At 45.4% G+C, this 24,374-nt stretch overlaps 1 protein-coding gene across 1 annotated transcript in view; it reads right to left on the reverse strand.

Moving 5' to 3' along the window:
* The window catches only part of SYNE2 (spectrin repeat containing nuclear envelope protein 2), a 256,839-nt gene that overhangs the window by 69,793 nt on the left and 162,672 nt on the right, over positions 1-24,374 (reverse strand). The window contains exons 65-77 of the mRNA XM_083432892.1: positions 24,161-24,289; positions 22,621-22,733; positions 21,814-21,970; positions 19,370-19,498; positions 17,992-18,144; positions 15,495-15,704; positions 13,933-14,034; positions 11,318-11,422; positions 9,197-9,397; positions 6,240-6,410; positions 4,493-4,624; positions 1,648-1,844; positions 608-740 (exon numbers count right to left, since the gene is read on the reverse strand). Coding sequence (XP_083289018.1) covers positions 608-740; positions 1,648-1,844; positions 4,493-4,624; positions 6,240-6,410; positions 9,197-9,397; positions 11,318-11,422; positions 13,933-14,034; positions 15,495-15,704; positions 17,992-18,144; positions 19,370-19,498; positions 21,814-21,970; positions 22,621-22,733; positions 24,161-24,289 — 1,932 coding nt within the window. The remainder of the gene's footprint in view (positions 1-607; positions 741-1,647; positions 1,845-4,492; positions 4,625-6,239; positions 6,411-9,196; positions 9,398-11,317; positions 11,423-13,932; positions 14,035-15,494; positions 15,705-17,991; positions 18,145-19,369; positions 19,499-21,813; positions 21,971-22,620; positions 22,734-24,160; positions 24,290-24,374) is intronic.

Genomic DNA, 24,374 nt, shown 5'->3' on the forward strand with positions numbered 1-24,374 from the left:
ACTACAGTTAGCAGCCTTGGGACAAGCCAGGATATGAAGTCAACTAGGAGGTTTCATATCCTGGCTTGTTCTGAAACCACATAAGATGCAATGGGAAATGACTTTCTGGCTTGGTTGCTTGCTCGCATGAAGAGAGGAGAGAGGCAGATGTAAGTAGGGGTCTTAGTCTCATTAATATTTTGGCTTATTAGGCTGATACTTGATTGTCTGAACGTGGCCACTGAATGGCAGGGAAAAGAAAACGTTGAGTTTTTGAAGATGGCTTCAAAAAACAAGCATTAGATTAATTCCTAGATGAAATGCCAATTAAGTGTCGGAAACAAACAACAAGGAAAGTACCGTATTTTTCTGTGTATAAGACTAGGTTTCCCCCCTAAAAAATAATGTCCAAAATTAGGGGGCGTCTTATACATGGGGGCATCCTATAGATGGAAAAATACGGTAACTATTCATCAGGGGTAGGTTAGCCGCTACTTGAAGACAATGAGCATGGAATTATATGGAACTTTGGCTTGATTCAGAATGGAAACTTCTGTGTTTTTAACAGTGCAAACAAATCTACGCATATCAATTTAGCTGTAAGCCACAAAAACACTGTTTGACTTACAATAAAGTCGCGTATATTGTTTCTGACAGTGTTCAAGTCCTGGGAGGCATTGAGCGACTGCTCCTTCCAGTCACAAATGCGCTGCTGAGAAGATCCCAGCCAGATTTCCAGCTCCTTTGAATCCCTGTTGTAGCTGCGAAAACAGAGCAAAGCTGGTATAATTCAGACTGAAATTCCCAGTGTCAGAAAAGCTTATTTATGCATACAACAACTGTGGCCCGTGTTTTGTTAGGTCAAAAATGGAAAATGAGCGAGGTCCCAACCAAAGAAGATTGGCAACTTAAGTTCACAAAATATGCACAACTTGTAGACTTAACCTATACGTTAAGGGAATAAGAACATACGTTTAAAGAAGACTGGAAAACGTTTATTGAATATCTAGAAAATAATTGTGTACAGCTGAAAACGCTGGCAGCATTAAGATAAATTCAAGAGTGTAAATAAGTTTTGATGGATGTAATAATGGAAAACCGATTGGTATCGTTTTTGTAAAATATGCAAAGATATAAGATCTGTAAAATGAACCATGGAAGGAGAAGAAGGGAAGTCATTGATATCTTAAGTATGTAAAGTATTTATCTGAAATAGTAAAACAGAAAATGTAATCAAAAACATATTATTATACATCATATTAAAAAACAAAACAAACAAACAAACAAAACAAAGCTACAATTAGAATAAACGAAAGACCATAGTAGTCTCCACATGTCACAAGAGGTGAAGATGGAATAAAAGCGTTAGGGGAAATGTTAATATAAACATCCTCTACGCAGTCACATTGAGCTATTGCTTGCTGCTGCAATGACTGCTCTGCAGCAGCCGTGATGGAAATGCCCCCCTCTCAAATAGCAAGAAGGACAAAGTAGGACCAGGTGTTTTTGTCCCTATGGAGTGGGTTATTCCTTCAGCTGGGCAGTCTTCTTTGTGGCAGGTGAAGCCTGTGGGTGAGAATGATGTGAAATGCCCACTCCCCAAGTTTGTAGGGCTTACTGTGACCGTAAAATACGAGGCTGAGGAACGCAGGAAAGTGCCGCACCCACCTGGACAAGAGTTTGAGCAAAGTTTCAAGTCTCTGTAGCTCATGAGCAACTCTTTTGGAAAGAGAGGCCCACTGGTCCTCCAACGTCTGAATCTGGACCTGCAATTCAGGACAGCTCACGAGACCCATCAGGTTCTTCCCTTCCTTCACCACCTGACAATACCCGGCCTGCTCTTCTTCCAATTTCATTTTGATTTGCTAAAAAAGAGCACAAAGATTACGCAGTTATAATGAGAGGCAGGGTGACAGGCTGTTGGCTTTAGTCTCAGGCTTGCCATTCGTTTTGGTAAGGAATAACAGCATAATAATAATAATAATAATAATAATAATAATTTATTATTTGGTAAGGAATAACAGCATAATAATAATAATAATAATAATAATAATAATGTGGTGCCTCGCAAGACAAAAAGAATCCGTTCCGTGAGTCTCTTCATCTAGCGGTTTTTCCGTCTTGCGAAGCAACCCCATTAGCGGATTAGCGCTATTAGCGGTTTAGCGGCTATTAAAGGCTTAAGGGATTAGCGGATTAGCTGCTAAAAGGCTATTAGCAGCTTAGTGCCTTAGAAAAAGGGGGTGGGGAGCAAAAAAAAAATCGCAGCAACTCGCAAGACATTTTCATCTTGTGAAGCAAGCCCATAGGAAATTCGTTTTGCGAAGCACCTCCAAAACGGAAAACCCTTTCGTCTAGCGGGTTTTCCGTCTTGCGAGGCATTCGTCTTGCGGGGCACCACTGTAATAATAATAATAATTTATTATTTGTACCCCGCCCATCTGGCTGGGTTTCCCCAGCCGCTCTGGGCGGCTTCCAACAAAGATTAAAAATACATTAAAATATCACACATTAAAACTTTTAGTTTTCCACCAAAAACCTTCAGGGAATTGATACAGCAAAGTTTTGACTGCAGCAAATTGATAGCATGGATATCAATTATATTTATCACCCCAATTGCTGGCTTCTGTGTTAATGAAGGGAAGCGCATGGTAGCTCGGTGGTAGAGCTTGCAGAAGATCCCAGGCTTGATTCCTGGCAACTCCAGGTTAGGACTAGGAATCTCTCCCTGGGAAACTTTGGAGGGCTGCTGCCAGTCAGTAGGTTGCAACATGCAGCCTTCCAGAAGTTGTTGGACTGCAGTGCCCATAACTCCCTGACAATTGGCCCCATCGGCCAACAACATCCAGAGGGCAGCACTACCCCAGAGCAGACAAAACTAGATGAATGAATGGTCTGGTTCTGTACAGGATAGCTTCCAATGTTCCTAAGGAAAGGGGCTTTGATTCCTTCCTGTATCACCCAGCCTTCTATGGTTCCTCTTGTTCAAACCATTAGAGTTGATCAATGGCTCATTTCCCCCTATTTTACTCAGAGCCTTTTCTTTGCATTGCCCCCCTGCTTAATTTTCCTGGAAAAGGTTCTGAATGCCCCTCCAGCAGCTGGTGCCTTCTTCATTCCAGCTTCCTGCTAGACATCTGGAAACCGAACTTTCCTGGAAGTATGGGGCCAACTGCAGCTGGGTCCCCACAAAGCCCCACCATTTTCTCACGCACCTCCAAATCCTAATCTCCCGGTATGCCCCACGGAGGACTTTAAGGCCCATAAATAGCAACAGCCTAGTGGTCCCGGGCCCTAACGAAGTCAGATTAGCCTCAACCAGAGCCAGGGCCTTCTCAACACTGGCTCCAGCCTGGTGGAACGCTCTGTCTCATGAGACCAGGGCCCTGCAGGATCTGATCTCTTTCCACAGGGCCTGTAAGACTGAGTTGTTCAGCCTGGCCTTTGGCTTGGAGCCAATTTGATTCCCTCCCCCTCTTTCTTTTTCCTTTCTCCTCCTGTGATGAGGCTGCATTTTAATATTTTAATGTTTCAATATTTTAATGTTGTATTTTAATCTTGTTTTTAAGTTGTATTCATTCAACTTGTTTTTATTATTGCTTGTTAGCCGCCCTGAGCCCGGCCTTGGCTGGGGAGGGCGGGGTATAAATAAAAATTATTATTATTATTATTATTATTATTATTATTATTATTATTACAGTGGTGCCCCGCAAGACGAATGCCTCACAAGACGGAAAACCCGCTAGACGAAAGGGGTTTCCGTTTTTCAATGCGCTTCGCAGGACGAATTTCTCTATGGGCTTGCTTCGCAAGACAAAAATGTCTTGCGATTCTTGCGATTTTTTTTCGCTCCCCACCCCCTTTTTCTAAGGCACTAAGCTGCTAATAGCCTTTTAGCAGCTAATCCGCTAATCCCTTAAGACTTTAATAGCTGCTAATAGCCGCTAAACCGCTAATAGCGCTAATCCGCTAATAGGGTTGCTTCGCAAGACGAAAAAAGCGCCAGACGAAGAGACTCGCGGAACGGATTCTTTTCGTCTTGCGAGGCACCACTGTATTATTAATGAGCCTCTGTCTTAGGGCACTGCTATAATCCCAAGGGCTAGAAGGGTCACATGGGCTGATGGGTCAGGGGAGGGGCCACGTGGTTGTGGGCGTGGCCAGAGCTGTGGGCGGGCAGTGCTTGGACTGGTGGCGAGTGGAACTGTTCACACATTTATTCATTCGCACATGCACCGTGGAGGGAGAGGGTCCCTTCTCGACACACACCCTCTGCAACGCAGTCATGCCACCCAGTTCGCCAAACGTGGTTTACACGGGGAGAAAGGTGTGCGAGCTTCGAAGAGCGCAGGCCTGGCAGGGAGGCAGCAAAAGTGGAAGTCGGAATGGGGCAGCTTTAATGGGCCATGCCAAAGGCCTCCAGAGGTTGCCCGAAATTTGACAGGGTGTTTCAGTCCATCGATGGCAACAGGCACAAGGTGGGTTACAAGATTCAGGGGGGACAGGCAAGTACCTGAAGAAGCTGAGTCCTTTCCATCAGCCTTTCTTCTGTTTCTTCCACCAAACCCACAGAAGGCACAGAGGAGGACAAGGCCTCAAGTTTTTGGCAGAAAGATCCATAGCTGTCATCAAACGCCATCCAGTCCTAAGGGAGGAAATGCATTTTTAGCAGAACACGTTATATTTAGGTGTTTCCATTGTGTAAGAACCATGTCTACCACAGACGTATTTCTGTCTTCTTTTTTAAATAATTTTTATTGTTTTTACATTTATTTTCTTTGCATAACATCATAACAACCTTTCCCCAAAAATAAAACATTTCACTCCATGAGCCTGTGCCTTCCCTCCTCCCCGACTAATGGTTTTCAAACTTAACCTCTATACAGTGGTACCTCAGGTTAAGAACTTAGTTCGTTCTGGAGGTCCGTTCTTAACCTGAAACTGAAGCACCACTTTAGCTGATGGGGCCTTCCGCTGCTGCTGTGCAATTTCTGTTCTCATCCTGAAGCAAAGTTCTTCACCTGAGGTACTATTTCTGGGCTAGCGGAGTCTGTAACCTGAAGCGTCTGTAACCCGAGGTACCACTGTACATTGCTGTATTTCTTATTCCTGCTAAATCTTATCCTTATATAATTTCTTGCTTAACTATAAGTAATAAAGTTATCCTTACAAAGCTTCCTGTAGCCCAACTAGCAACATTAATTGTTTACAGTTGTCTTTCAAATATACAGTGGTACCTCGGGTTACATATGATTCAGGTTACATACGCTTCAGGTTACAGACTCTGCTAACCCAGAAATATTACCTCAGGTTAAGAACTTTGCTTCAGGATAAGAATAGAAATTGTGCTCCGACGGTGCGGCGGCTGCAGGAGGCCCCATTTGCTAAAGTGGTGCTTCAGGTTAAGAACAGTTTCTGGTTAATAACAGACTTCCAGAATGAATTAAGTACTTGACCCGAGGTACCACTGTAAAATAAATTTGTTCCAATCTTTCTCGAAAGCCTGGTCCTGCCGGTTCCGGATTTTTCCTATCAGTTTCGCCAAATCTGCACAGTCCATTAATTTCATCTGCCACTCTTCTTGGTAAATCTTCTTGCTTCCATCTTTGGGCTAATAACATTCTTGCCGCAGTTGTTGCATATAAAAACAACGTTTCATCCTGCTTGTGTATTTCTCCACCAACTATACCTCATAGGAAAGCTTCTGGTTTTTTAAAAAATGTGTATTTCAACATTTTTTTTAAAGTTCATTATATATTATTTCCCAGAAAGCTTTCACCTCTTTACATGACCACCACATATGATAAAAGGTAATAGTAATAATAATAATAATAATAATAACAACAACAACAATAATAATTTATTTATTATTTGTACCCCGCCCATCTGGCTGGGTTTCCCCAGCCACTCTGGGCGGCTTCCACAAAGACCAAAAATACACTAAGATGTCACACATTTAAAACTTCCCTGAACAGGGCTGCCTTAAGATGTCTTCTGAATTTCAGGTAGTTGTTTATCCCTTTGACATCTGAAGGGAGGGCGTTCCACAGGGCGGGCGCCACTACCGAGAAGGCCCTCTGCCTGGTTCCCTGTAACTTGGCCTCTCGCAGTGAGGGAACTGCCAGAAGGCCCTCGGCGCTGGACCTCAGTGTCCGGGCAGAACGATGGGGGTGGAGACGCTCCTTCGGGTATATTGGGCCGAGGCCGTACAGGCTGAGGCCGTAAGGTACAGACATATTTCTACTGCACAAGCCCCTTACCTGTAACAGTCTTTCCAAATAGGCTCCGTGCTGGACTGCTTGCTGTTCCAAACATTGGTCTTCCTCTACCAGCTGACTCCATTCTTTCCCTCTCTCATGTAGCACTGAAGGCGCCATCTTTTCGGAACACATCTGCACCAGCTGCCTGTGGGCCTTGTTGCAGAAAAAGCTCTGGATTTAAAAAGGAAAGCCGCACTGAGGATAAACCAATGAATTCACATTTCAAAGAAACAAAAAACTGTTTCCTTATAGGAGACTTTTCTCCCTTCTTCTTGTTGCTGGTGCTGAAGGAGCAGACGGATAATCAGCCAGGAGGGAGGAGACTTGGAAGATGAGGGTTAGTTGGGCAGTGGGAGGACATTTGGGCATTTGCAGGGGATGCGGATGGGGGATTGGGTCCCGTTGCGCTCTCTCAATTTTGAAAAGAAGAAAGCTTTGCTTGATTAAATGTATTACAAACTAGTGGGGATGGGTGATCTGGCCACCACTAATTAAACAACAAAAAAAAGAGAGCCACATATTTTTTGCGAGCCTCAGATCCACTGATCACGCAGAGCAAACATACCGGTTGAGCAAAGATAAGGAATCACTGGATGCAAGCCCACAAATGTAAATGTTTGGACGCTGTCTCCCACCAAGTCAGACTATTGGCCTATCTTGCTCAGTCTTGTCTACAGCAGGGATGGGGAACCTGAAACCCTCCAATACATTTTTGGATTCCAATTTCCATCAGCCCCAGCCAGCACGACCAGTGGTCAAGGATGGCAGGCACTGCGTTCCAACAACATCTGGAGGGCAGCAGATCCTTCCTCCGTGGTCTGCAATGACTGGCAGCAGTTCTCCAGGTTTCAGGCAAGAGACTATCCCAGCCCTACCTACAGACTGAACATGGGACCTGTGACAGGGCCTTTTCAGTGGTGGCTCCCTGGTTGTGAAATGCTCTCCTTAGTGAAGTGTGCCTGTCTGTCATCATGATCACCTTCCAGGAAGAATCTAAAAACATTCCTGTTTACCCAAGCATTTGGGTTCCTGGCAACCTCCAGATCACCGGATGGAAGAATGTTTTGATTGTAATTTACTTTAAAAGGTTCTTAACTGTAACTACTTCTAGATGTTTTTTTAAAAAACTGTAATTGTTTCAGAATGTTTTAAATCTGCTTTAAAATTGTTTTTGCTTTGTTTTTAAATTCTATATTGGTTTGGCCTCCTGCGATCCTTGGGGAGGAAGGGTGACATATACATTTAATAAAATAAATAAACACGATGCTCAGTGGTTGAGCTGCAGGCTTTCCCCCTATGGAGAAACCATTTTCACCTTAATGCCTCAATATGGAGAACCATTTTCACCTTAATGCCTCATACAAAGCTGCATTTTCATCTGCAAAGCATCTTCCTTCCTGCCCACCTGCACCACTTTCTACTTTGAAGAGGTAAAATTGCAGCCTCTTTCGTTGGATTGGAAGCAGAAGTGACTAACTGCTTCTCTTAACTTCTCTTAACTTAACATTCAAAACAGCCAAGGAGGAATCGTTTCGTGTTTGTGCCATCTTTCTCCTGGGCAGTTTGTAAACATTAATCTTCATTAGCAGGGCTGTATTTTACGTCTGGCAAAGTAATTACAGCAACGGCTGGATTTTTCTGATTATCCATATTGCAATACGCACAGACAGACCCCACCCCACAAAATACCTTTGCTCATTTGTGATGACAATTATGTTAAGAGCTGAAAGTGGGAAATAAACATGAAATGCAGCTAAGCTCTCCCTTATTTTACTGCTCTGTGGGAAGTGCTTCATCTAGTCTTATACATTTCGTTTCACATACTGCTTTTTCCCATCACAAGGATGGGAGCGAGATTAGATTCAGTTCGCTTTTCACAGCCAAATGTATCAAATACACACTTTCAGAAGAGACTTGAGAACCACAACGCAGCCATCCTTCGAGATTTGCCCTCATCCGAATTTCACAACCAAACAATGTTTACAGAAATGAATGTATTTGGGGTAAACGTGCATAAAAATGACTATATCAGGGAAAAATAGCATTGCAACAGGATAAAATGCTTACAAAAATGTGTGACATTAGCCAAAACTCCACTATTGAGAATTCCAATGTTTAATTTTGCAAACCACTGAAGAGGTTTGTTTGCAATCAGGTGGTATATCAATTTTTCTAAATAAAAATACAAAAATTCACACGAAAATGCATAATGATTTTCATAAGGATTCAAAAAACAACAACTTGCAAACTGCTGCAGAAATGTGGAGAACTGAATTTAAGAGTGGGAAAATCAGAAACGGAGAGGGGGAAAATTGACGGATCCTTCCATCCCTACTTCCAAAGAACTCAGGGAGGAATAGGTCAGAAGTCACAGGCAATCTCCCATCTCTAATACTTTGTGTCAGGGAACTGCCATCGGAGCCAGAGGGAGAGGGAGGGCTCCAGAGGGATTCTGGAGAGCATCCCGGGAGGGAGAGAAGCAGTACATCTTCTGGGGAAGGAAATCAGCGTAGCACCAGTGGAGGAGGGGGGCAGATGGGGGAATCGGCAAGGTGGCTCCAAGACTCCTCGCCGGGGACCAGCGGGGAGAGCACGGGTCCTCCGATGCCCACATCCTCCCTGCGCAGAAGGCTTCCGCGCAGGGAGAGTAGGCGGAGACTAGGCGTCAAAGAACTTTTATGCTGGAAGAAGTTCAAGAAACGCCCACTGACGGATTCTGCCAGCGATTGAGACAGCCACGGGCGAGTGGCTGTCCGGACAGGAAAGGTTCACTCAGGCAACCCAGCCAGGTGTTGGCACCGATTTACGCACGAGCAACCCCTAGAACCATTACACTTTGCTTCAGATTTTTGTTTGCTTCTAATCTCAAGGAGTAATAGGAATCCATCAATATTATCTGGAAATGGAAAGGGGGGGAAATCACAGTACCTCAAGTTATTTGAGCAGAAAGCCAGTACCTTGTGGTTTTGTAGATGAAACTGTAAAGTAGTTCGACTGGCAGCTTTCAGCTTAATCTCTTGAGCAACTTTCTCTCGCCCAAGATCTGAGAGCTCAGCTAATCCCTGCAGCAAAGCTTCATATTGTTGCTCGCTAATCAATGGAGAGGTCAGCTCCTTCTGTCTGTCTTGCAGAATCTCCCAAAGGTCATCTAACACATCCTGGAATTGAAACAAGTTCTAATTAATGTGTTTCTTTCAATTGTTTGCGTTGAAATTATCTGACTAGCAACCAGAGCTTAGCCCAGTAGATATAACGATACGTCGTTAATACAGTGGTACCTCTGTATACAAACAGGATCCATTTTGGAGCCCCGTTCCGGAACACGTTCCGTTACTTCCGGGTCACCGCAGAGCGCAACCCGAAAGCGCTCAACCTGAAGCAACTTCAACCCGAGGTATGACTGTAGTCTACAATCTTTTGTTGATCAGACTGGTCAAGCCAAGAGCTGTGGTCACTACCCCCAGGACCAGTCCTCTCCAGACAAATGCCCCTGGCCTTAATAATAATAATAATAATAATAATAATAATAATAATTTATTTATTATTTATACCCCGCCCATCTGGCTGGGCTTCCCCAGCCACTCTGGGTGGCTTCCAACCGAATATTAAAATACAGTAATACATCAAGCATTAAAAGCTTCCCTAAACAGGGCTGCCTTCAGATGTCTTCTAAAAGCTTGGTAGCTGTTCTTCTCTTTGACATCTGGTGGAAGGGTGTTCCACAGGGCGGGCACCACTACCGAGAAGGCCCTCTGCCTGGTTCCCTGTAACTTGGCTTCTCGCAGTGAGGGAACCGCCAGAAGGCCCTCGGCGCTGGACCTCAGTGTCCGGGTAGATGGGGGTGGAGATGCTCCTTCAGTTATACTTTATAGGAACATAGGAAGTTGCCTTACACCAAGTCAGATCATTGGTCCATATACTTAGTATTGCCAACTCTGATTGGCAGAAGCTCTCAAGGGACAATCCCCAGTGCTACCTGGAGTTGTAAGGGACTGAATCTGTTTGCAAAGAGGATGCTCTACCACAGAGCTGTGGATCCTTCTGAGGAAAGTGCCAATGAGAGGTGTGCTGCGCCGGGTACCACTATTTGAAGGCTCCTCAGGTATCTTCAGGCAGCCATGTCTAACCACCCCCGCCCACCTTTCCCATGTAGGTATTGCAACAAACAGAAAAATGACCCCTCTCTCGGCAATCCTAGTGCTGCCTACCCTGCAAGCTTTCTGGCGTGAGATCATCAAATATGAGTAAGGAAAAGATTTGGCCTTATGACTGCAATCTTAATAACACTTAACAAGGAGCAAGCCCCAGTGAACCTAGTGGGACTTACTTCCAAGTACACCTAAGTTTTCATTATGAAGTTGCTTTAAAAAAGAGAAAAGATTGAAGGCTTAAAGTGAAGTTAAATAAGACTCCTGGGTGCTTTTAGCCAAGAACTGAAAGGTTATTTTCAAATTATGGTATCTGCCTATATATGTAAAACGTAAGGTTGTTGTCATGCTGTGATTCCTGTAGCTGCCAACAGGCAGCCATGTCAACTCCAGCGAGGCAACAGAATGGCAGGCACGCAGCCAAATCTCTATCAGCACTGATAAAGCCAGCTTGCTGAATTAGTAAAGCCAAACCTTCAGCAAGGAATCATATATATGTGTCCCAGTTCTGCAAAGCAGAGTCTCCTATGCCTGGAAACTATCTCCTGGGCCTGAATGGGGATGCAGATCCATCGCTTATGAATATGTACCCTCCACTACACTGCTATTCTCATCCCAGCACTCATTGAACTTGCTGGTGTAAATCTGCAGTCATCAGTTGCTGACTCAGGGCCAGGCTGCTTATTAACGGCATTGTTTGCTTGAATTTGGGAGCCTTTTCCAGGAAGTTTTGCAACATTTAATGTTCTAGGAAACACACTTTTCAAATAACCATTCATGTTTCAAATAACTGATCACATTCGTTTTTAGCAATTATCTTTTCTGGCCCACCCAGCATTCCCTTAATGTTGGGAGCAGCTGTATTTAATTCGGTTCAATTCCACAGATACTGATAGTACTACACGCATGCGATTTACTCAGGGTCTTTACCTCTAGTTTATGCACGTCATGGATTAGGGCAACAGGGACATGACCTCTTAGTTTAGCAGTCTGCATCTCAAAGTTTTGCATTTCCAACTCATGGGCGTCCAGCCTCTGAATGAAAGAATGAGATGATTTGAGTTTAAGGCTACGCTCATTGGCAGCAGTTATATTTCGAGTCAGCTGAAGGTCCCAACAGTGCTTAACAAACTTGCAAATTACAACCGTCAAGTAGAGGGATGAAATTGTAGCCCCAAACACAAACAGGAAGGAAGGAGAGAAACAGACAAGAAAAATCACATCTAGTAAATCAAAGTGGCATCACCAGAGCGGGTTTTTGTCTAGAAAAAGGAACAACATCTTAATCTACTAGTGGCCACGCCAACAAAATCTTGCCAATTGGAGTGCTTCTCTCATCAATGTTCCAGCAACAGGGCATACGCTCTTCCTTCATAGTCTGTTTCCCCTTTTCTCCAATAACTAACAAATAATATTTTGTGTCTGCTGAGCAAGTTCAGTCTGCATTGGGCCATTCTGGAGAGGGGAGCTGCCTCCTTGGTTCCTGCCAAAAACTTTTTTGTACCTCTACACACCTTGAGGAGGCATCTGCCCAAGCATATTGACTCCTTCCCCTCTTGTTTCTGTAGCTTTTTTGTGCTTATACCAGCTTTGGTGTCTCCATGGGCAGGCTGGTACAGCCCCTTCTCCTTCCTCAGTTACGCTTTTGGCTACAGTCTTGTCGGAACGCACCACTTGTGTTCACTATTCAAAGGAGTGTAGAGTGTAGCCTAGAAAGCCAGCTGCTGCTGCTGCTGTGACACTTTTTGCCAGGAAAGGATTAGTCTTTTGTGCCTTTTTCGCAAGCGCAAATAAATTTGTATACAGTGGATGCTCGGGTTGTGAACGTGATCTGTGCAGGAGGCACATTCGCAACTTGCAGCATTTGCAGCCCGCAGCGCCGCGTCTGCGCATGCGCGGGTTGCGATTCGGTGCTTCTGTGCATGCGCAAAGCACAATTTAGCGCTTCTGTGCATGCAAGACTGTCGAAACCCGGAAGTAACCCGTTCCGGTACTTCCGGGTTTCGGCGTGTCCGTATCCCGAAAAAATGCAACCTGAAGCGTCTGTAACCCAAGGTATGACCGCACTTAAAAGAACCTCAAGGCCAAAGTTATGCATTATACTATTATTAGCATCAAACCAATTTATAAACCGCTTCACAGCATTGATGCTTGAGCTGGATGCTTCAGCTGAGATTCCTGCGCTGCAGGGGCTGGACCAGATGACCCCTGAGGTCCCTTCCAACTCTACAATTCTATGGTTCCATGAAGCAGTGCTCATGGTAGAAATGGAATAAAAAGCCACAGAAATATAAGCTCAGAAAACGATAAAATCAGCTCACCAACTGCTGAAACAGAGGTTCTCAAAGGGTGTGGCAGGACAGTGTGGCAAATGAGACGGGAAAATCCAAGGACAATCAAATAAACATTTCAGTGTAGTATTGTATCAGTTTCATTTTATTTTATTTGGAGAATATGGATATCTTTTTAAAATGAGAGCATCAAGCAATACTGAAGACAATCCTACTTGTGATCCAGAATCACAAATCCAGCACTGCTAGGAGTTTTATTCTTGTTTTCCAATATACGTAAAGGGAAAGGGACCCCTGACCATTAGGTCCAGTTGTGGCCGACTCTGGGGTTGCGGCGCTCATCTCGCTTTATTGGCCGAGGGAGCCGGCGTACAGCTTCCGGGTCATGTGGCCAGCATAACTAAGCCGCTTCTGGCGAACCAGGGCAGCGCATGGAAATGCTGTTTACCTTCCTGCCGGAGCGGTACCTATTTATCTACTTGCACTTTGACGTGCTTTCAAACTGCTAGGTTGGCAGGAACAGGGACTGAGCAACGGGAGCTCACCCCGTCGTGGGGATTCGAACCTCCGACCTTCCGATCGGCAAGTCCTAGGCTCTGTGGTTTAACCCACAGCGTCACCCGCGTGCCAACGTTTTCCAATATACTTCTCATCAATAAAAAAAAATGTAGTGATCAGGTGGGATTGCTATCAAGAATTATATCAAAATAGTTTAAACCCAGTCAACGCAATGCTTTCATTGCTGACACAGATGGCTTACTCTATATTTGTTTTAATTCCTCATAGCAATCCCACCGGATCACTACAAAAAATTCTGTGTGGCGTGAGCAAATTTCTGTTTTGAAAGTGTGGCCCGGAGAAAAAAGTTTGAGAATCACACTGCTCTAAAACAATAAAACCATCTCTACAAATTCTAAGAAACAATGAAATGAATTCATCAAATGCAGAGCTGATCTTCCGTAAATGACTGCCTTCCTAAACGAACAGGTCTTCAGCAGGTGCCTGAACGCCATCACAACCTCTAGATGACTGGCACTAAGAAGACAGGACAGCGATGAAGCTCTGTCCTCACAACCCTACAGGCCGCTACGGCCCCCCAAAACTGGCCTGAAACACGGTCATTACTGTTACCATTAAGCTCAGGGGGGAAACAGAAGCGTCGCTCCAGTTTTGGAAAACAAAACTGCAAATAAGAGAAATTAGGTAAAATTGCCTAGTGATTGTGCCTTATATTCATATGTCCTGTTTAATTACCTGGAGCTGTTCGGAAATACTGTGTTCGCTTGTTGCGCCGAAGGACTCTTGCAGTAAGGATTTTTTCATAATCAACCTACCATACAATCGCCTGATTTCATTCTGTGACAGGGACAAGCGAAAAACCGAAGTGAACCCAGAGGAACACGATACAGAATGAAAGGATAATTAAACTGCAGTTCAACCGGGCTATTTAATCAGCATCATTCTTTAAATACATACATAGGCACAGAGAAAGAGTGTGTCCTGGAATTACCTGTTCTTGTAATAAAATAAAAATAAAATAAAATGATGCCCACTTTTGTAATCACTGACTAATCTGCATCAGGCTTGGGCCCATTAGGGAGGTCAAGGATTAAATCATCCCTACAGGAGATATGATTTAGCTCAGCGGTAATGAAGGACTGTCTCAAATTTGAGACTAATCCAGACAAGCTTCTTTGTGGGCAGGGTGTGTGTGTGTCTCTGTGTGTGTGCGTAGTGAAATTGAAGTTTCCTATCCTAGCCACCAGACATATCTGTTCCGCCTCTAAGGCCTGCCGAATATCCATATGAGTGTAATAATAATAATAATAATAATAATAATAATTTTCTTATAACCTGCTCATCTGACTGGGTTACCCCTCCAACAAAATACAGAGGGGAAAACAACCAAACAAACAAAACACATCAAACGTTAAAAGCTTCCTGAAACAGGGCTGCCTTCAGACAGCGACAAAAAGTTACATACAGTGGAGCGTCTCCACCCCCATCGTTCAGCCCGGACACTGAGGTCCAGCGCCGAGGGCCTTCTGGCGGTTCCCTCGCTGCGAGACGTAAAGCTACAGGGAACCAGGCAGAGGGCCTTCTTGGTGGTGGCGCCCGCCCTGTGGAACGCCCTCCCATCAGATGTCAAAGAGATAAACAACTACCTGACATTTAGATTGAAGGCAGCCCTGTTCAGGGAAGCTTTTAATGTGTGACATTTTAATGTATTTTTCATCTTTGTTGGAAGCCGCCCAGAGTGGCTGGGGAAACTCAGCCAGATGGGCGGGGTACAAATAATAAATTATTATTATTACTACTACTACTATTATTACCTCGGTTTTCAAGCGTCTCAGAAGTCAAACGTTTCAGAACCCGAATGCTGAAAACCCGGAAGTAAATGCTTTCGTTTCTGAACGCGCCTTGAACGGCTTCCACTGCGTGTTTTTCGCTTCTCTCCATTGAAATGGGAGACAGCCCTTTGAGCCTCGGTTTTCGAACACTTCAGAAGTCGAACTGTCTTCTGGAACGGCTTATGTTCGAAAACCGAGGTTCCACCGTAGCTGTTCAATGTAATGTGTCCATAAAACCCAATGCACGTACCCCAAATTACAGAATCAAGTCTCATATTACATGATTTCAAATGAAGAGGCCCGTGCTTTCCTGAAGAGTCCCCCAGATTTGATCGTGCATAATGTAAGTTGGTGCAACATCATTTAATGGGGGTGGGGGGTTGCAGAAATATGGCATGCCTCTCTCTTGTGAGATGCAACTTAGATGGGCACCAGAGAATGGAAAGGAATACAATTGAGAAGTACCTGATATTGACTGTACTGGTCCAGCTCAGCTTTTATGGACTTGCTCCTGGAAGAGGCGGCTGCTTGGGTCGACTGCAGCCACGACTGCAAGTTGCTAAAACACTCGGAGAATCTATCAGCGTTACCACCAGCCGAGGCGATGGACCTCAGAAGGTCATCCTTTTTCTCACCAATATCCGCATGGAGCTTTTGCAGCTCTGCGGAGAGAGTCTGGAAAGAGAGAGAGAAAGGAAAATGAGAAAGAGGCCGGTAAATATGGTTTTGTAAAAGAATGGTGGGAATTCATCAAATCTAAAGTAAAAAGGACCTTATAAGAATACAATCATCCACTACTTTAGAGGTTGATCACTTTGTGTTCTCAAGCAAGAGACCTGGGCTTTTTGCCTGTCGTGACTTTAGCTTGCACCATGAGAAGGAAGGAAGGAAGGAAGGAAGGAAGGAAGGAAGGAAGGAAGGAAGGAAGGAAGGACGGACAAATCTTGGGGTTCTCCCAGGCATGCTGATACTACCATCTCAGTTACCCATTTTTAGCCACAATCTTGTTGGCACTTAGCTAAATCAGCCCTTCTTCTTAACTTTACCACTGCCACATCTGCCTCCACTAACGAACCCCTTAAAATTCAGAATAGCCTCTGGGGCTCTCTGAGTGTTGTGAACTACATCTTCCATCAGTCCTGACCAGCATGCTGGCTGGGGCTGCTGGGAGTTGTAGTTCAATACACCTGGAGGGCCCAGGGTTGGTGCAGGCCGCTTTGGAACTTCGCTTTCTAACTGGCCCCAGCCAACTCTCTATAGTGGATGGAACTGCAAAGATTGCAGTGAAAATTATATATATATATTCTTATTCTTCTGCGATCACTCGTAGCTGAGTAAGATTGTCTTCCATAAACACGGTTCGTAAGTGACTGTGGAGGCCAATTCTGGATCCACACGTCCTTCCACAGTGGGGATATTGGTTTCCGGTTGGGAGTTGATCCCGGTGTGGATTTGCCAAGTGTGCCTTCCTCTTAGCACGTTTCGGGTTTGAGTGTCTTCAAAGCCCATGACACCTCTGGTAAAGGCTGTTCTACAACTGGAGCGCTCACAGGCCAGTGTTTCCCAGTTGTCAGTGTTTATACTACATTTTTTAATATATACACAGGGGAATCCCTCTTACATGGGGGTTCTTTTCCAGGACATGCGTAAGTCCGGTCCAGTCTGCCATCACCCCATTCTGCCCCACCCACTGTTGGCACCAAAAAATAGTGTGTGTGTGTGCACAAATTGGGAGTTGCCTGTATGATCAGGAAAGCAGAAATCAATCCAATCTGGATATTATTATTTTTACTCTGAATTATTTTGCAATTTCTACTATTTCACATAAATCATGTGGGGCCCTGAGGCTACTGTCGCTCAGATACATTTATCCAGCAACCCTCAAGATTATCTGGCATTTTCCAGTCTTTCAAGCATATATATCTCGAGAGTCTATCTTTTTTTCAAATAAGAGCTGGTATTTTCAGGAAGCCGAATCTTGCAATTTGCAACTGATGACACGGGACGTGCTTTCTCTGTGCAGAACTGTGCGGTACACACAGCTCTGCTCTTGAGAAAGCCAAGTATCAGCCTTTGCCAAACTGATGTGGCTGGGTCCCCCCAGCCACTCTGGGCGGCTTCCAACAAAACACTAAAATGCAATAACCTATTAACATTAAAAGCTTCCCTAAACAGGGCTGCCTTCAGATGTCTTCTAAAAGTTTGGTAGTTATTTTTCTCTTTGACATCTGATGGGAGGGCGTTCCACAGGGCAGGTGCCACTACTGAGAAGGCCCTCTGCCTGGTTCCCTGTAACTTGGCTTCTCGCAGTTAGGGAACCGCCAGAAGGCCCTCAGCACTGGACCTCAGTGTCCAGGCAGAACGATGGAGGTGGAGATGCTCCTTCAGGTATACTGGGCCAAGGCTGTTTAGGGCTTTAAAGGTCAGCACCAACACTTTGAATTGTGCTCGGAAACGTACTGGGAGCCAAAGTAGGTCTTTCAAGACTGGTGTTATATGGTCTCGGCAGCCGCTCCCAGTCACCAGTCTAGCTGCTGCATTCTGGATTAATTGTAGTTTCCGGGTCACCTTCAAAGGTAGCCCCACGTAGAGCGCATTGCAGTAGTCCAAGCAGGAGATAACTAGAGCATGCACCACTCTGGCGAGACAGTCTGAGGGCAGGTAGGGTCTCAGCCTGCGTACCAGATGGAGCTGGTAAACAGCTGCCCTGGACACAGAATTGACCTGTGCCTCCATGGACAGCTGTGAGTCCAGAATGACTCCCAGGCTGCGCACCTGGTGCTTCAGGGGCACAGTTACCCCATTCAGGACCAGGGAGTCGTCCACACCTGCCCGCCCCCTGTCCCCCAAAACAGTACTTCTGTCTTGTCAGGATTCAACCTCAATCTGTTAGCCGCCATCCACCCTCCAACCGCCTCCAGACACTCCAGATGTCACACCAGCCCAGACACTCCTTATTTACCTCATAAAGCATCTGTTGCACAGGGGCTTCTTCACTAGTGAGTTCACACGTGTTTAACATCTGCTCCATGTCGTTCAGGCAGCGGCTGATCGCCAAAAGCAGCTCAAAGAGCTTCTGGTCCAAGCTTAAGGAAACTTCCCCCGTCATATTTTCCTGGAAGATATGGAGATGCTGTTTCTCAGTTTCCTCTGAAGGCTTCACTCACTCACTCACGCACTCACTCGCTTACTTTCCCCCAGACCGCATGGCTGACACAAATGAAAACAATTGCACATAAAATGCAAAATGGTAAAACAAAACAAAACCCCTCTCACCACCACAAGCCTTCATAAGTCACCACTGCCTTTAAACATAACAACCATCTCATTATGTTTATTAGGCATTCATTTTCACTTATTGTTAAGCACCTTGGTGGCCTGCTGTTAGGCAGAAAAGGGTGTGGGTGAGCCTTGAGGCCTGACAGAACCTGTGGCCTGCTGGGTGTTGGGCAATTTCAGATAGGCAGCAAAAAAATGGAGGGTATTTAAAGAAGGTTGCAATTTTGGGCTGGTCTATGGTTAGATGAAAGAGAGAGAGGGAGATGGAGAGAAAGAAGCAAGCAATGCAAGAGTATTACGTACTGGAAGCTTTCAACAAAATGGCGGTCTTGTCATTTCAAAGCAAATCAGTATGTAAAATGCAGATCCCACCCTTTTGGCCTTGTTGTCCTTTTAGGGTTGCCTCACACTGCTGGCAGAATACCTCTACTACAGTGGTACCTCAGTACTTAATTTGTTCCGGAGGTCCATTCTTAACCTGAAAATGTTCTTAACCTGAAGCACCACTTTAGCTAATGGGGCCTCCTGCAGCTGCCGCGCCGCCGGAGCCTGATATCTGTTCTTATCCTGAAGCAAAGTTCTTAACCTGAAGCACTATTTCTGGGTTAGCAGAGTGTGTAACCTGAAGTGTATGTAACCTGAAGCGTATGTAACCTGAGGTACCACTGTATAGAAACAAAGTTTCTTACAACCACCCTTTCCTTGAGCTCCTGTCCCCCCCCCCCCCCCAGGATCAAACTAGATGCAGCACCATTTGCACAATTAGCAATTTTGCAAATGGCTTTTTTAAAAGGTAAATTGCAGACGTGAGATTCCAGGTCTAGACTGGGACCCTGGGATGTTGGCTACGGGGGCTTTAATTCTCCCCCCCCACATGGGACATCCTCTCTACGCCTGCTCTTTAGCACTGGGTGGGAAAGATCCCGTTTGCTCTAATGGGATTTCACACAGACACACACACACATATCAATAGATTCTGTGCTCTGCCAAGGCTCTGGATCTTGCCCACCAGCCACGCCGGCAATTTATGTAACTCGGGGGGGGGGGATGCATTTTAGTACCTGTGTCTGAACAGACGCTTCTTGGCTCAGATTGCCAAGCTGTGCCGTGTACGTTTTCAGCTCCTCGACGGTTGGAGTTCTCACACTCGCTGTGGCACCCTTGGGTAGAATATTTATTTTGGTAGAGATCTAACATTTGGAAAAGCAAAACGTGTTTGGACAAATGCTCCAGATTAAACTCATGGTGATACAGAATGTTCTTATAACAGCAGCAACTAGCTAGCTAGCTAGCTACAACATAAACCAATATTAAGTTCACCATCTTGGAATGGACACAGAAGTGTCCATTCTATGTAGGTGGCGTGAAATCTGCTCGCAACAAGAGCCTAGCATCTGCCGCGCCCGCATTGATCTATGCCAATGAACATGTCTACGCATGGCTGAAGCTCTGTCAATGTGCGTTCTAGTTTTTCAAAGTGATAAACCCAACTTGGTAGGCACCTTTCAAGTATTTGGGTGTCTCAGCCTTCATGAAGGCCTTAGACATAAGACTGATGGTTTAACCTGAGGAATAGACCATTTAAGAGGGTTCCCTGCAAACGTTTGAAGGGCTGTTATGTAGGTGATGGAACAAATATCATTCCGTTGTTCCAGACAGTAGGGCCTGAACTAACAAGTTCAAATGACAAGAACTGGGATTTCAACCAAAATTAAACAAGGATTCTCAGGTAACAAGCTGATCGACAGCCGAATAGAAGGTACAGGACTCTCCTTCGCTTGAGGTTTTTAAGCAGAGGATGCTATAGCTATGGATCTCCTGCCTTGGAAGACTAGATGATATTTTGAGGTGCCATTTTGATCTGTGTTGCCCACTTCTTCTACAACATGGGGACAATATTACTGACCTATTTCAAACGCTTGCTATTAAAAAATCTGAAAGTCTTAGACACACCACTGTTGATTGTGTACATACTTGTCTCTTTAGTCTCACTGTCACCTTTTGGTCACAGGGGTTTTGCAGATTTGTGAAACCAATCCCCCCAACAGATGACTGGGGCCCAGTGCAGAGAAAACACATCCTTATTGCTAAGAAGTTGGAAATATGCTACAATGACTCTCTTTCTCTATCAGGCTCCATCTGAACTAAACATTTAAAGCAGTATCATACAGTTTACAAACAGCCAAGACTTCCCCCAAAGAATCCTGGGACATGTAGTTTGGTAAGGGTGCTAAGAAACGTTTGGAGACCCCATTTCCCTCCCAGAACTACATTTCCCAGAGTTCCATGGGGTTGATTACTAAACCACTCTGGGAATGGTAGCTCTGTGAGGGGAACAGGGTTCTCCCACAACTCTCTGTTCTCTTAATAGGCCAGTGGCCTATGTAGACCAGCATTCTGTTCTCACATTGGCCAACCAGGAAGCCTGGAGGAAGCCTTCAAGCAAGGCATGCATGCAACAGCACTCTGCCCACCTGTGACTTCCAGCTACCGGTATGCCCTCTGACAGCAGAGGCAGAACATTTTGGTACTGCTGCAAACGGGACGCGGGTGGTGCTGTGGGTTAAACCACAGAGCCTAGGACTTGCCGATCAGAAGGTCGGCGGTTCGAATCCCCGCAACGGGGTGAGCTCCCGTTGCTCGGTCCCAGCTCCTGCCAACCTAGCAGTTCGAAAGCATGTCAAAGTGCAAGTCGATAAATAGGTACCGCTCTGGCGGGAAGGTAAACGGCGTTTCCGTGTGCTGCTCTGGTTCGCCAGAAGCGGCTTAGTCATTCTGGCCACATGACCCGGAAGCTGTACGCCGGCTCCCTTGGCCTATAGAGCGAGATGAGCACCGCAACCCAAGCATCGGCCACAACTGGACCTAATAGTCAGGGGTTAGCTTTACCTTTTACTGCTGCAAAGGGTTGGCACAGAGGGTCAAAAGTGTTAGAATTCCTGCTCTATGGTTGCAGGCATAGGATTGTTGTCTTTCACATGACATGATATGTTTTGACTCCACAGAGTGGGAAGTGACGGAGACAGGATGTTTGTGTTCCATGAAGTGGGACTATTGTCCTTTGTTCTTTTTCTCTTTGCTGTCTGATGCTAGAGAGAGAAGGAGCCATGTTGCTGTGCTCCGTGTGTGTTTATATGTAGATAAAGTAGCCAAAATGCTGAGTTGCTGAGGTCTGTTACGCATGATGCGCAAACTCTGTGGATCCCTAAGTGTGCCAGTGTTGGTTGGCATCAGTCGCTGTGATGTTCGGGCTGAAGAAAGCTTATGAAGCTCCCGAACGATCGACCAGGAGGGAGGGAACATGCCAGTCGGGCATGTGTCTCTGCCAGGGTTCTACTTGAGTGTAGGCTGAACTCCTGACAAAAAGGTGTATAATACTGAGCCGAAGGAATTCACTAGCTGTTGAAGTGCCACAGCTCTTGTCTTGTTTTTGCTGCAACAGACTAACACAGCTACGCCTCTGGAAATTGTTGTTATTATGGGATGGGCGAATTAGTATACTAACCTGAGATTCAGGGAACTGACAGTGAGGAGGGTTCACCTTGAAGAGCAGCTCCTCCTGCAAAGGTTGCCACTTGTCACCTGCTTGGTCCTTGGGAATCAGACCAAGGGGCTCACTTCCAGAGCTGGGTGCCTCGTGACTAGATCGGCGCATCAGACTGCTATGAGATAAAATAATCGAGAGAAAAACCAACGGCTCTCAGTATAATACTGTTTACAACACAGTCTGGTTTACTTAACCTGCTCAAAGAGAGGAAGTATCCAAAATCCGGGCTTTCACTAAACCTGACAACCTGAACCCAAATATATTTATTTGATTTCTTACACATCCTATACCCTAAGGTCACAGAGCAGGCTTTCGCAACAAAATATACCATTAAATCAATGAAAGTGTAAAAAAACCCCATTATTAAAAACAGTTCCATTTATTTATTTATTGTATGTATATCCACCGTCTTTTCTCCAGGAGCTCAGGGCGGTGTATGTTGTTCTCCTCCCTTGTGAGGTATGTTGTGATGGACTACAACACCCATCATCCACAGCCAGCTTAGCCCAATGGCAAAGGATCATGGGAGTTATAATCTACCCATATCTGAGGGCCCAAGGTTGAAGAATACTGGTCTATACTGACAGGCAGTGATTATCCAGGTTTTCTCCCAGCCCCAACTGGGGATTGCTGGGGACTCAATTCGGGATTGACTTTCTGCACGCAAGGCAGATCCTCTCACAACTCAACTCTATGTGTCTTTGCCCAGAAGCAGTTTCCTTGCAGATTTGAGGAGTGCGGTTTTTTTTGTTTTTGTTTTTGTACCTTGCTTGCAATTCCAGAGTTTTGCCGCCCCCAGATTGCGGCTGCATCTTCTCCATGTACACGTCAATGAAGTCAACAAGATTGTTTTGTTCTGATAGCTGCAGCAGCAGCTCCTGCAAGTGAGGAAGAGAAACAGAGGAAAACTCAAAACGTGGAAAAACTGGGGTTTTCTGAAAGCGATGCCTCGCCCCCTTTCACTGTCTTGGTGGCAGGAGCAGTATGGCTCAGACTGGGAGCCCTGAGGGTAGGGGACTGGTTTCTTCCTTCACTAGGATTTCTGGACAGAGAAGGAAGCTGAATACAGTTGCTGTTGTGAATCCTGATGATAACAACAGCTTCATACTGACCCCCTTCATCAGCAGGCCCCATGGCTGGTTACAACAATCTAATGTTAAAAATTACAGTCACAGGAATAGAGCTTGCCCTGAAAACACACATCTCAGGTGTTGAAAGGCCAGGATAAAGATGTGTGTCTTCAGCATTTGCCAAAAGCTGCATAGTGAAGATGCCAGACATGTCTCTTGTGGTGAAGATGCTAGACATGTCCACAATTTTGGGATGCCAAAGAGAATTCTCTCTTCTTGGCCACCCACTGAATTTCTAAGGGAGATAGAACTCCCAAGAGCACGGGTAAGCAAACTAAGGCCCAGGGGCAGGATCCGGCCCAATTACCTTCTAAATCCGGCCCGCGGATGGTCCGGGAATCAGCGTGTCTTCACATGAGTAGAATGTGTCCTTTTAATCTCTGGGTTATTTGTGGGGCCTGCCTGGTGTTTCTACATGAGTAGAATGTGTGCTTCTATTTAAAATGCATCTCTGGGTTATTTGGGGGGCATAGGAATTTGTTAATTCCCCCCCCCAAAATATAGTCTGGCCCCCCACAAGGTCTGAAGTTTTTTTTCTGCTGAAAAAGTTTGCTGACCCCTAGACAAGAGGGTCCCTTCTTTGCCAAACCTAGCAGTGTATTTCAGCCTTGGTAAAATAGGAATGTTTTTAAATTCCTCCTGAAAGTCAGTACAGTGGTACCTCGGGTTAAGTACTTAATTCGTTCCAGAGGTCTGTTCTTAACCTGAAACTGTTCTTAACCTGAAGCACCACTTTAGCTAATGGGGCCTTCTGCTGCCGCCGCGTCGCCGGAGCACAATTTCTGTTCTCATCCTGAAGCAAAGTTCTTAACCCGAGGTACTATTTCTGGGTTAGCGGAGTCTGTAACCTGAAGCGTCTGTAACCTGAAGCGTATGTAACTCGAGGTACCACTGTAATGAGGTTGACAGATGCCCCTTGCTAGGAAGAGAATCTCATAAATGGGAGCAGCCGCCAGAAAGGCCCTGTCCTGTTTCAACTCCAACTGGTGCAACCACCAACAAGGCCTCATCTGCTGAGCATCGGACCCAAGATGGTTGATACGTGGAGAAGGCGCTTGTTTAGGCACTTACGTGTGAGATGTATACAAGGGGCGGCAAAATTAAAGAAGGCAGAGCAATAGACAGCAAAACTATCTTGCCATGTTGTGGAGGAGAGGGAAAGGGAGCCGATTTACCTGCTGCTGCTCTAAACCATTCTGTCTACTGAAGAGAGGTTGGTCCAAGGTAAGAAGCGGGAATGTATCAGAGAGGTCAAAATAAAAGGGCTGAGGGAGCTCCTCAGAGGTATTTTCCTCAGGGATGATCTGCAGAGAGAGGCACACAGGTCAAAGGAACTTTTTAGCATAAGATTGCAGTGACAGAAAGGTCAGAGCGCCTTAATGTAGTTTT

This window comes from Podarcis tiliguerta, assembly GCF_965153285.1.
Source record: "Podarcis tiliguerta genome assembly, chromosome: 1".
Lineage (NCBI taxonomy): Eukaryota > Metazoa > Chordata > Lepidosauria > Squamata > Lacertidae > Podarcis > Podarcis tiliguerta.